Below are 12,981 nucleotides of genomic sequence, written 5' to 3' on the forward strand. Positions count from 1 at the left end.
TAGACAGTGTTTACCTAGAGCGCGGTGATAGACAGTGTTTACCTAGAGCGCGGTGACAGACAGTGTTTACCTAGAGCGCGGTGATAGACAGTGCTTACCTAGAGCGCGGTGATAGACAGTGTTTACCTAGAGCGTGGTGATGGAGCAGTGTTTTACTCTAGAGCGCGGTGATAGACAGTGTTTACCTAGGAGCCTGGAGCGCGGTGATAGACAGTGTTTACCTAGAGCGCGGTGATAGACAGTGTTTACCTAGAGCGTGGTGATAGACAGTGTTTACCTAGAGCGCGGTGATAGACAGTGTTTACCTAGAGCGCGGTGATAGACAGTGTTTACCTAGAGCGCGGTGATAGACAGTGTTTACCTAGAGCGCGGTGATAGACAGTGTTTACCTAGAGCGCGGTGATAGACAGTGTTGACCTAGAGCGCCTGGAGCGCGGTGATAGACAGTGTTGACCTAGAGCGCGGTGATAGACAGTGTTTACCTAGAGCGCGGTGATAGACAGTGTTTACCTAGAGCGCGGTGATAGACAGTGTTTACCTAGAGCGCGGTGATAGACAGTGTTTACCTAGAGCGCGGTGATAGACAGTGTTTACCTAGAGCGCGGTGATAGACAGTGTTTACCTAGAGCGCGGTGATAGACAGTGTTTACCTAGAGCGCGGTGATAGACAGTGTTTACCTAGAGCGTCTGGAGCGTGGTGATAGACGGTGTTTACCTAGACAGTGTTTACCTAGAGCGTGGTGATAGACAGTGTTTACCTAGAGCGTCTGGAGCGTGGTGATAGACAGTGTTTACCTAGAGCGCGGTGATAGACAGTGTTTACCTAGAGCGCGGTGATAGACAGTGTTTACCTAGAGCGCGGTGATAGACAGTGTTTACCTAGAGCGTGGTGATAAACAGTGTTTACCTAGAGCGCGGTGATAGACAGTGTTTACCTAGAGCGTGGTGATAGACAGTGTTTACCTAGAGCGTCTGGAGCGTGGTGATAGACAGTGTTTACCTAGAGCGCGGTGATAGACAGTGTTTACCTAGACAGTGTTTACCTAGAGCGTGGTGATAGACAGTGTTTACCTAGAGCGTCTGGAGCGTGGTGATAGACAGTGTTTACCTAGAGCGCGGTGATAGACAGTGTTTACCTAGAGCGTGGTGATAGACAGTGTTTACCTAGAGCGTCTGGAGCGTGGTGATAGACAGTGTTTACCTAGAGCGCGGTGATAGACAGTGTTTACCTAGACAGTGTTTACCTAGAGCGCGGTGATAGACAGTGTTTACCTAGAGCGCGGTGATAGACAGTGTTTACCTAGAGCGCGGTGATAGACAGTGTTTACCTAGAGCGCGGTGATAGACAGTGTTTACCTAGAGCGCGGTGATAGACAGTGTTTACCTAGAGCGTGGTGATAAACAGTGTTTACCTAGAGCGCGGTGATAGACAGTGTTTACCTAGAGCGTGGTGATAGACAGTGTTTACCTAGAGCATCTGGGCGTGGTGATAAGCGGTATTTACCTAGACAGTGTTTACCTGAAAGCGTGGTGATGAACGGTGTTTACCTAGAGCGTCTGGAAGCTGGTGATAGACAGTGTTTACCTAGGCGCGGTGATAGACAGTGTTTACCTAGGCGTGGTGATAAACAGTGTTTACCTGAAGCGGTGATAGACAGTGTTTACCTAGAGCGTGGTGATGGGCAGTGTTTACTCGAGCGTCTGGAGCGTGGTGATAGACAGTGTTTACCTAGAAGCGGTGATAGACAGTGTTTACCTAGAGCGTGGTGATAGACAGTGTTTACCTGGAGCGTCTGGAGCGTAGTGATAGACAGTGTTTACCTAGAGCGCGGTGATAGACAGTGTTTACCTAGACAGTGTTTACCTGGCGTGGTGATAGACAGTGCTTTACCTGACGTCTGGAGCGTGGTGATAGACAGTGTTTACCTAGAGCGCGGTGATAGACAGTGTTTACTCAGAGCGTGGTGATAGACAGTGTTTACCTAGAGCGCACGGAGCTGTGATAGACAGTGTTGACCTAGGAGCGCGGTGATGGGCAGTGTTTACCTAGAGCGGTGATAGTGTTTACCTAGAGCGCGGTGATAGTGTTTACCTAGAGCGGTGATAGTGTTTACCTAGAGCGCGGTGATAGTGTTTCCCTGAGCCTTGATAGTGTTTACCTAAAGAGGTGGTGATAGTGTTTACCTAGAGCGCGGTGATAGACAGTGTTTACCTAGAGCGCGGTGATAGACAGTGTTTACCTAGAGCGCGGTGATAGACAGTGTTTACCCAGGAGCGCGGTGATAGACAGTGTTTACCCAGAGCGGTGTTTACCCACTAATGCGGTGATAGACAGTGTTTACCTAGAGCGCGGTGATAGACAGTGTTTACCTAGAGCCGGTGATAGACAGTGTTTACCTAGAGCGTGGTGATAAACAGTGTTTACCTAGAGCGGTGATAGACAGTGTTTACTCTAGAGCGTGAGTGATTGACAGTGTTTACCTAGAGCGTCTGGAGCGTGAGTGATAGACAGTGTTTACCTAGACAGTGTTTACCTAGAGCGTGGTGATAGACAGTGTTTACCTAGAGCGTCTGGAGCGTGGTGATAGACAGTGTTTACCTGGAGCGCGGTGATAGGCAGTGTTTACCTAGAGCGCGGTGATAGACAGTGTTTACCTAGAGCGCGGTGATAGACAGTGTTTACCTAGAGCGCGGTGATAGACAGTGTTTACCTAGAGCGTGGTGATAAACAGTGTTTACCTAGAGCGCGGTGATAGACATGTGTTTACCTAGAGCGTGGTGATAGACAGTGTTTACCTAGAGCGTCTGGAGCGTGGTGATAGACAGTGTTTACCCTAGAGCGCGGTGATAGACAGTGTTTACCTAGACAGTGTTTACCTAGGCGTGGTGATAGACAGTGTTTACCTAGAGCGTCTGGAGCGTGGTGATAGACAGTGTTTACCTAGAGCGCGGTGATAGACAGTGTTTACCTAGGCGTGGTGATAGACAGTGTTACCTAGAGCGTCTGGAGCGTGGTGATAGACAGTGTTTACCTAGAGCGCGGTGATAGACAGTGTTTACCTAGACAGTGTTTACCTAGAGCGCGGTGATAGACAGTGTTTACCTAGAGCGCGGTGATAGACAGTGTTTACCTAGAGCGGTGATAGACAGTGTTTACCTGAGCGCGGTGATAGACAGTGTTTACCTAGAGCGTGGTGATAAACAGTGTTTACCTAGAGCGCGGTGATAGACAGTGTTTACCTAGAGCGTGGTGATAGACAGTGTTTACCTAGAGCGTCTGGAGCGTGGTGATAGACAGTGTTTACCTAGAGCGCGGTGATAGACAGTGTTTACCTAGACAGTGTTTACCTAGAGCGTGGTGATAGACAGTGTTTACCTAGAGCGTCTGGAGCGTGGTGATAGACAGTGTTTACCTAGAGCGCGGTGATAGACAGTGTTTACCTAGAGCGTGGTGATAGACAGTGTTTACCTAGAGCGTGGTGATAGACAGTGTTTACCTAGAGCGTCTGGAGCGTGGTGATAGACAGTGTTTACCTAGAGCGCGGTGATAGACAGTGTTTACCTAGACAGTGTTTACCTAGAGCGCGGTGATAGACAGTGTTTACCTAGAGCGCGGTGATAGACAGTGTTTACCTAGAGCGCGGTGATAGACAGTGTTTACCTAGAGCGCGGTGATAGACAGTGTTTACCTAGAGCGTGGTGATAAACAGTGTTTACCTAGAGCGCGGTGATAGACAGTGTTTACCTAGAGCGTGGTGATAGACAGTGTTTACCTAGAGCGTCTGGAGCGTGGTGATAGACGGTGTTTACCTAGACAGTGTTTACCTAGAGCGTGGTGATAGACAGTGTTTACCTAGAGCGTCTGGAGCGTGGTGATAGACAGTGTTTACCTAGAGCGCGGTGATAGACAGTGTTTACCTAGAGCGCGGTGATAGACAGTGTTTACCTAGAGCGTGGTGATAAACAGTGTTTACCTAGAGCGCGGTGATAGACAGTGTTTACCTAGAGCGTGGTGATAGACAGTGTTTACCTAGAGCGTCTGGAGCGTGGTGATAGACAGTGTTTACCTAGAGCGCGGTGATAGACAGTGTTTACCTAGACAGTGTTTACCTAGAGCGTGGTGATAGACAGTGTTTACCTAGAGCGTCTGGAGCGTGGTGATAGACAGTGTTTACCTAGAGCGCGGTGATAGACAGTGTTTACCTAGAGCGTGGTGATAGACAGTGTTTACCTAGAGCGTCTGGAGCGTGGTGATAGACAGTGTTTACCTGAGCGCGGTGATAGACAGTGTTTACCTAGACAGTGTTTACCTAGAGCGTGGTGATAGACAGTGTTTACCTAGAGCGTCTGGAGCGTGGTGATAGACAGTGTTTACCTAGAGCGCGGTGATAGACAGTGTTTACCTAGAGCGTCTGGAGCGTGGTGATAGACAGTGTTTACCTAGAGCGTCTGGAGCGTAGTGATAGACAGTGTTTACCTAGAGCGTCTGGAGCGTGGTCCTTTGAGGCATCTTTCCAGGGTATCCCTTCTGAACACATAGAGCAGCACTAACACCAGCAGCACCAGGATGGGAACCACCAGGAGGAAGAAGATCAGCAGGCCGTCCCTCAGGGAATAATCTGGGAGAAGCAGAGTGATAGTTATTAGTGAAGGTCAGCAGGCCGTCCCTCAGGGAATAATCTGGGAGAAGCAGAGTGATAGTTATTAGTGAAGATCAGCAGGCCGTCCCTCAGGGAATAATCTGGGAGAAGCAGAGTGATAGTTATTAGTGAAAATCAGCAGGCCGTCCCTCAGGGAATAATCTGGGAGAAGCAGAGTGATAGTTATTAGTGAAGGTCAGCAGGCCGTCCCTCAGGGAATAATCTGGGAGAAGCAGAGTGATAGTTATTAGTGAAGATCAGCAGGCCGTCCCTCAGGGAATAATCTGGGAGAAGCAGAGTGATAGTTATTAGTGAAGGTCAGCAGGCCGTCCCTCAGGGAATAATCTGGGAGAAGCAGAGTGATAGTTATTAGTGAAGATCAGCAGGCCGTCTGGGAGCACATGACAGGCAGGTAGAGACAGGAAAGGTGTGCAGTGAACAGTACCTGTCTATAATGACAGGCAGGTAGAGGGAGGAAAGGTGTGCAGTGAACAGTACCTGTCCCATAATGACAGGCAGGTAGAGGAGGAAAGGTGTGCAGTGAACAGTACCTCATCTATAATGACAGGCAGGTAGAGGGGAGGAAAGGTGTGCAGTGAACAGTACCTGTCTATAATGACAGGCAGGTAGAGGGAGGAAAGGTGTGCAGTGAACAGTACCTGTCTATAATGACAGGCAGGTAGAGGGAGGAAAGGTGTGCAGTGAACAGTACCTGTCTATAATGACAGGCAGGTAGAGACAGGAAAGGTGTGCAGTGAACAGTACCTATCCTATAATGACAGGCAGGTAGAGGGAGGTGTGTGCGTGAACAGTACCTGTCTATAATGACAGGCAGGTAGAGACAGGAAAGGTGTGTAAGTAGTACCTGTCTATAATGACAGGCAGGCAGAACAGGAAAGGTGTGTAGTAGAACATTTCTGTCATAATGACAGGCAGGTAGAGACAGGAAAGGTGTGCAGTGAACAGTACCTGTCTATAATGACAGGCAGGTAGACAGGAGGAAAGGTGTGCAGGGAACAGTACCTGTCTATAATGACAGGCAGGTAGACAGAGGAAAGGTGTGCAGTGAACAGTACCTGACTATAATGACAAGCAGGTAGAGGGAGGTGTGCAGGCAGGTCTATAATGACAGGCAGGTAGAGACAGGAAAGGTGTGCAGTGAACAGTACCTGTCTATAATGACAGGCAGGTAGAGGGAGGTGTGCAGTGAACAGTACCTGTCTATAATGACAGGCAGGTAGAGACAGGAAAGGTGTGTAGTGAACAGTACCTGTCTATAATGACAGGCAGGTAGAGACAGGAAAGGTGTGTAGTGAACAGTACCTGTCTATAATGACAGGCAGGTAGACAGAGGAAAGGTGTGTGCAGTGAACAGTACCTGTCTATAATGACAGGCAGGTAGACAGAGGAAAGGTGTGCAGTGAACAGTACCTGTCTATAATGACAGGCAGGTAGAGACAGGAAAGGTGTGCAGTGAACAGTACCTGTCTATAATGACAGGCAGGTAGAGGGAGGAAGGTGTGCAGTGAACAGTACCTGTCTATAATGACAGGCAGGTAGAGGAGGTGTGCAGTGAACAGTACCTGTCTATAATGACAGGCAGGTAGAGGAGGTGTGTAGTGAACAGTACCTGTCTATAATGACAGGCAGGTAGACAGAGGAAAGGTGTGCAGTGAACAGTACCTGGTCCATAATGACAGGCAGGTAGAGGGAGTGTGTGCAGTGAACAGTACCTGTCTATAATGACAGGCAGGTAGAGGGAGGAAAGGTGTGCAGTGAACAGTACCTGTCTATAATGACAGGCAGGTAGAGGGAGGAAAGGTGTGCAGTGAACAGTACCTGTCCATAATGACAGGCAGGTAGAGGAGGTGTGCAGTGAACAGTACCTGTCTATAATGACAGGCAGGTAGAGGGAGGTGTGCAGTGAACAGTACCTGTCCATAATGACAGGCAGGTAGAGGAGGAAAGGTGTGCAGTGAACAGTACCTGTCTATAATGACAGGCAGGTAGAGGGAGGAAAGGTGTGCAGTGAACAGTACCTGTCCATAATGACAGGCAGGTAGAGGGAGGAAATGTGTAGTGAACAGTACCTGTCTATAATGACAGGCAGGTAGAGGGAGGTGTGCAGTGAACAGTACCTGTCTATAATGACAGGCAGGTAGAGACAGAAAGGTGTGCAGTGAACAGTACCTGTCTATAATGACAGGCAGGTAGAGACAGGAAAGGTGTGCAGTGAACAGTACCTGTCTATAATGACAGGCAGGTAGAGGGAGGAAAGGTGTGCAGTGAACAGTACCTGTCTACCATGACAGGCAGGTAGAGGGGAGGAAAGGTGTGCAGTGAACAGTACCTGTCTATAATGACAGGCAGGTAGAGACAGGAAAGGTGTGCAGTGAACAGTACCTGTCTATAGTGACAGGCAGGTAGAGGGAGGTGTGCAGTGAACAGTACCTGTCTATAATGACAGGCAGGTAGAGGAGGTGTGCAGTGAACAGTACCCTAATGACAGGCAGGTAGAGGGAGGTGTGCAGTGAACAGTACCTGTCTATAATGACAGGCAGGTAGAGGAGGTGTGCAGTGAGGATTTACCTATCTGTGCAGGCCCGCTGTCCACACTGCCCCCTCTCCCTGACTTGGCACAGTCAGGAGGTCCCCAGCCGTCATTACAGTGGCAGTGCCCCTGGTTGTTACACACCTGGGGGAGATACCAATCAATTAACTAATCAACCAGCCAAAACAATAGACACTGGTCTCTCTCCCAAGTAGAGCCAATCAATTAACTAATCAACCAGCCAATACAATAGACACTGGTCTCTCTCCCAAGTAGAGCCAATCAATTAACTAATCAACCAGCCAATACAATAGGCACTGGTCTCTCTCCCAAGTAGAGCCAATCAATTAACTAATGAACCAGCTAATACAATAGACACTGGTCTCTCTCCAAGTAGAGCCAATCAATTAACTAATCAACCAGCCAATACAATAGACACTGGTCTCTCTCCCAAGTAGAGCCAATCAATTAACTAATCAACCAGCCAATACAATAGACACTGGTCTCTCTCCCAAGTAGAGCCAATCAATTAACTAATCAACCAGCCAATACAATAGACACTGGTCTCTCTCCCAAGTAGAGCCAATCAATTAACTAATCAACCAGCCAATACAATAGACACTGGTCTTGACTCCCCAGACGAGCCAATCAGATGGCCTGTAACACGTGATGTTCCCGACCCCTTATAGAGAATGAGATCTCTAGTCACAGGCTACCCTGCCGCCTCTACACTCTAACCACTAGGCTACCCTGCCGCCTCTACACTCTAACCACTAGGCTACCCTGCCGCCTCTACACTCTAACCACTAGGCTACCCTGCCGCCTCTACACTCTAACCACTAGGCTACCCTGCCGCCTCTACACTCTAACCACTAGGCTACCCTGCCGCCTCTACACTCTAACCACTAGGCTACCCTGCCGCCTCTACACTCTAACCACTAGGCTACCCTGTCGCCTGTGGGTGAGACCTTCTCTTACCCCTCGGCCGTTACATGTGTTGTTGGCGTCACAGTGGAGGTCCACAGACAGTAGAGCTGAGGCATTCACACACTGGAAGTCAAGGCAGGCCTGGAAGAAAAAGAGAGGAGTCCTGGATATTATCGCTGGATTCAAACAAACCCCCCATAGCAATGACTACAAGGCAGTATGGTTGTCCTGCCGCCTCAGTACACACCACCCGCCCTGTGGAAGAAATGGCTCAACACACACCACCCGCCCTGTGGAAGAAATGGCTCGACACACACCACCCGCTCTGTGGAAAAAATGGCTCGACACACACCACCCGCTCTGTGGAAAAAATGGCTCGACACACACCACCCGCTCTGTGGAAAAAATGGCTCAACACACAACACCACCCGCCATGTGGAAGAAATGGCTCAACACACAACACCACCCGCCATGTGGAAGAAATGGCTCGACACACCACCCGCTCTGTGGAAGAAATGGCTCAAAACACACCACCCGCCCTGTGGAAGAAATGGCTCGACACACACACCACCCGCCCTGTGGAAGAAATGGCTCACCACACAACACCACCCACCCTGTGGAAGAAATGGCTTGACACACCACCCGCTCTGTGGAAGAAATGGCTCAAAACACACCACCCGCTCTGTGGAAGAAATGGCTCGACACACACACCACCCGCCCTGTGGAAGAAATGGCTCGACACACACCACCCGCCCTGTGGAAGAAATGGCTTGACACACCACCCGCTCTGTGGAAGAAATGGCTCAAAACACACCACCCGCCCTGTGGAAGAAATGGCTCGACACACACACCACCCGCCCTGTGGAAGAAATGGCTCGACACACACACCACCCGCCCTGTGGAAGAAATGGCTCGACACACACACCACCCGCCCTGTGGAGGAAGTGACATCATCTTAGGAAGACAGAAAGGGACAAAGTTGAAGACACTGAAACCAAAAATGCTAATCTTACCTTCCCCTTGGTGCAGGGGCTGCCCTGGTTGACATAGGCAGGGTCCAGAACATCAGAGCCCAGGTTAAAGTCTGCGTTGACACACGAAGAACCATCGATGATCTGGTTACTGACCGAGCCTCCAGGAGGAGGGTTGTTGGTGTTTACGTTAGTGCACTGTACCTTCCCACACATGGCATTACTGCAGGAACACAGTGGAGACAGGGAGGGAGTCAGTGGAGACAGGGAGGGAGTCAGTGGAGACAGGGAGGGAGTCAGTGGAGACAGTGAGGGAGTCAGTGGAGACAGTGAGGGAGTCAGTGGAGACAGTGAGGGAGTCAGTGGAGACAGTGAGGGAGTCAGTGGAGACAGTGAGGGAGTCAGTGGAGACAGGGAGGGAGTCAGTAGCAACACAGTGGAGACAGGGAGCGAGTCAGTGGAGACAGTGGTAACACAGTGGAGTCAGGGAGGGAGTCAGTGGAGACAGGGAGGGAGTCAGTGGAGACAGGGAGGGAGTCAGTGGAGACAGGGAGGGAGTCAGTGGAGACAGGGAGGGAGTCAGTGGAGACAGGGAGGGAGTCAGTGGTAACACAGTGGAGACAGGGAGGGAGTCAGTGGAGACAGGGAGGGAGTCAGTGGAGACAGGGAGGAGTCAGTGGAGACAGGGAGGGAGTCAGTGGAGACAGGGAGGGGAGTCAGTGGAGACAGGGAGGAGTCAGTGAGACAGGGAGGGAGTCAGTGGAGACAGGGAGGGAGTCAGTGGAGACAGGGAGGGAGTCAGTGGAGACAGGGAGGAGTCAGTGGAGACAGGGAGGGAGTCAGTGGAGACAGGGAGGGAGTCAGTGGAGACAGGGAGGGAGTCAGTGGAGACAGGGAGGGAGTCAGTGGAGACAGGGAGGGAGTCAGTGGAGACAGGGAGGGAGTCAGTGGAGACAGGGAGGGAGTCAGTGGAGACAGGGAGGGAGTCAGTGGAGACAGGGAGGGAGTCAGTAGCAACACAGTGGAAACAGGGAGGGAGTCAGTAGCAACACAGTGGAAACAGGGAGGGAGTCAGTAACACAGTGGAAACAGGGAGGGAGTCAGTAACACAGTGGAGACAGGGAGGGAGTCAGTAACACAGTGGAGACAGGGAGGGAGTCAGTAACACAGTGGAGACAGGGAGGGAGTCAGTGGAGACAGGGAGGGAGTCAGTAGCAACACAGTGGAGACAGGGAGGGAGTCAGTGGAGACAGGGAGGGAGTCAGTGGCAACACAGTGGAGACAGGGAGGGAGTCAGTGGAGACAGGGAGGGAAGTCAGTAGCAACACAGTGGAGACAGGAAGGAGTCAGTAGCAACACAGTGGAAACAGGGAGGAGTCAGTAACACAGTGGAAACAGGAGGAGTCAGTAACACAGTGGAAACAGGAGGGAGTCAGTAACACAGTGGAAACAGGGAGGAGTCAGTAACACAGTGGAAACAGGGGAGGGAGTCAGTAACACAGTGGAAACAGGGAGGAGTCAGTAACACAGTGGAAACAGGGAGGAGTCAGTGGAAACAGGGAGGGAGTCAGTGGAAACAGGGAGGAGTCAGTGGAAACAGGGAGGAGTCAGTGGAGACAGGGGAGGAGTCAGTGGAGACAGGGAGGAGTCAGTGGAGACAGGGGAGGGAGTCAGTGGAGACAGGGAGGGAGTCAGTGGAGACAGGGAGGAGTCAGTGGAGACAGGGAGGGAGCCAGTGGAGACAGGGAGGGAGTCAGTGGAGACAGGGAGGGAGTCAGTGGAGACAGGGAGGGAGTCAGTGGAGACAGGGAGGGAGTCAGTGGAGACAGGGAGGGAGTCAGTGGAGACAGGGAGGGAGTCAGTGGAGACAGGGAGGGAGTCAGTAGCGACACAGTGGAAACAGGGAGGGAGTCAGTAACACAGTGGAGACAGGGAGGGAGTCAGTAACACAGTGGAGACAGGGAGGGAGTCAGTGTGGAGACAGGGAGGAGTCAGTGGAGACAGGGAGGGAGTCAGTAGCAACACAGTGGAAACAGGGAGGGAGTCAGTAGTAACACAGTGGAGACAGGAGGGAGTCAGTAGTAACACAGTGGGAGACAGGAGGAGTCAGTAGTAACACAGTGGAGACAGGGAGGGAGTCAGTGGAGACAGGGAGGGAGTCAGTAGTAACACAGTGGAGACAGGGAGGGAGTCCAGTGGAGACAGGGAGGGAGTCAGTGGAGACAGGGAGGGAGTCAAGTAGCAACACAGTGGAGACAGGGGAGGGAGTCAGTGGAGACAGGGAGGAGTCAGTGGAGACAGGAGGGAGTCAGTAGCAACACAGTGGAAACAGGGAGGGAGTCAGTAACACAGTGGAAACAGGGAGGGAGTCAGTGGAGACAGGAGGAGTCAGTGGAGACAGGGAGGGAGTCAGTGGAGACAGGGAGGGAGTCAGTGGAGACAGGGAGGGAGTCAGTAACACAGTGGAAACAGGAGGGAGTCCAGTGGAAACAGGGAGGGAGTCAGTGGAAACAGGGAGGGAGTCAGTGGAGACAGGGAGGAGTCAGTGGGAGACAGGAGGAGTCAGTGGAGACAGGGAGGGAGTCAGTGGAGACAGGGAGGGAGTCGGTGGAGACAGGGAGGGAGTCAGTGGAGACAGGGAGGGAGTCAGTGGAGACAGGGAGGGAGTCAGTGGGAGACAGGGAGGGAGTCAGTGGAGACAGGGAGGGAGTCAGTGGAGACAGGGAGGAGTCAGTGGAGACAGGGAGGGAGTCCAGTGGAGACAGGGAGGGAGTCAGTGGAGACAGGAGAGGAGTCAGTGGAGACAGGAGGGAGTCAGTGGAGACAGGGAGGGAGTCAGTGGAGACAGGGAGGGGAGTCAGTGGAGACAGGGAGGGAGTCAGTAGCAACACAGTGGAAACAGGGAGGGAGTCAGTAGTAACACAGTGGAGAGCAGGAGGAGTCCAGTAGTAACACAGTGGAGACAGGGAGGAGTCAGTGGAGACAGGGAGGAGTCAGTAGTAACACAGTGGAGACAGGGGAGGAGTCAGTGGAGACAGGGAGGGAGTCAGTAGCAACACAGTGGGAAACAGGGAGGAGTCAGTAGTAACACAGTGGAGACAGGGAGGGAGTCAGTAGTAACACAGTGGAGACAGGGAGGAGTCAGTGGAGACAGGGAGGGAGTCAGTAGTAACACAGTGGAGACAGGAGGGAGTCAGTGGAGACAGGGGGGAGTCAGTGGAGACAGGGAGGGAGTCAGTAGCAACACAGTGGAGACAGGGAGGGAGTCAGTGGAGACAGGGAGGGAGTCAGTGGAGACAGGGAGGAGTCAGTGGAGACAGGGAGGGAGTCAGTAACACAGTGAAACAGGGAGGAGTCAGTAACACAGTGGAAACAGGAGGGAGTCCAGTGGAGACAGGGAGGAGTCAGTGGAGACAGGGAGGGAGTCAGTGGAGACAGGGAGGAGTCAGTGGAGACAGGGAGGGAGTCAGTAACACAGTGGAAACAGGGAGGAGTCAGTGGAAACAGGGAGGGAGTCCAGTGGAGACAGGGAGGGAGTCAGTGGAGACAGGGAGGAGTCAGTGGAGACAGGAGGGAGTCAGTGGAGACAGGGGAGGGAGTCAGTGGAGACAGGGGAGGGAGTCAGTGGAGACAGGGAGGAGTCAGTGGAGACAGGGAGGAGTCAGTGGACACAGGGAGGAGTCAGTGGACACAGGGAGAGTCAGTGGAGACAGGGAGGAGTCCAGTGGAGACAGGGAGGGAGTCAGTGGAGACAGGGGAGGGAGTCAGTGGAGACAGGGAGGGAGTCAGTGGAGACAGGGAGGGAGTCAGTGGAGACAGGGAGGGAGTCAGTGGAGACAGGGGGGAGTCAGTGGAGACAGGGAGGAGTCAGTGGAGACAGGGAGGGAGTCAG

General features: G+C 52.1%; 1 protein-coding gene across 1 annotated transcript; it reads right to left on the bottom strand.

Moving 5' to 3' along the window:
• Nucleotides 1-4,469: 4,469 nt before the first annotated feature.
• LOC124029809 (disintegrin and metalloproteinase domain-containing protein 9-like) lies at nt 4,470-9,306 on the bottom strand. The gene is made up of 4 exons (XM_046341388.1): nt 9,132-9,306; nt 8,170-8,259; nt 7,230-7,335; nt 4,470-4,619 (listed from the first exon to the last, which is right to left on the bottom strand). Exons 1-4 carry the CDS (start codon nt 9,303-9,305, stop codon nt 4,474-4,476), a joined length of 516 nt encoding a protein of 171 aa, XP_046197344.1. The 5' UTR covers nt 9,306; the 3' UTR covers nt 4,470-4,473.
• Nucleotides 9,307-12,981: the final 3,675 nt, after the last annotated feature.

This window comes from Oncorhynchus gorbuscha, unplaced genomic scaffold, assembly GCF_021184085.1.
Source record: "Oncorhynchus gorbuscha isolate QuinsamMale2020 ecotype Even-year unplaced genomic scaffold, OgorEven_v1.0 Un_scaffold_7772, whole genome shotgun sequence".
In the NCBI taxonomy this organism is placed as follows: Eukaryota; Metazoa; Chordata; class Actinopteri; order Salmoniformes; family Salmonidae; genus Oncorhynchus; species Oncorhynchus gorbuscha.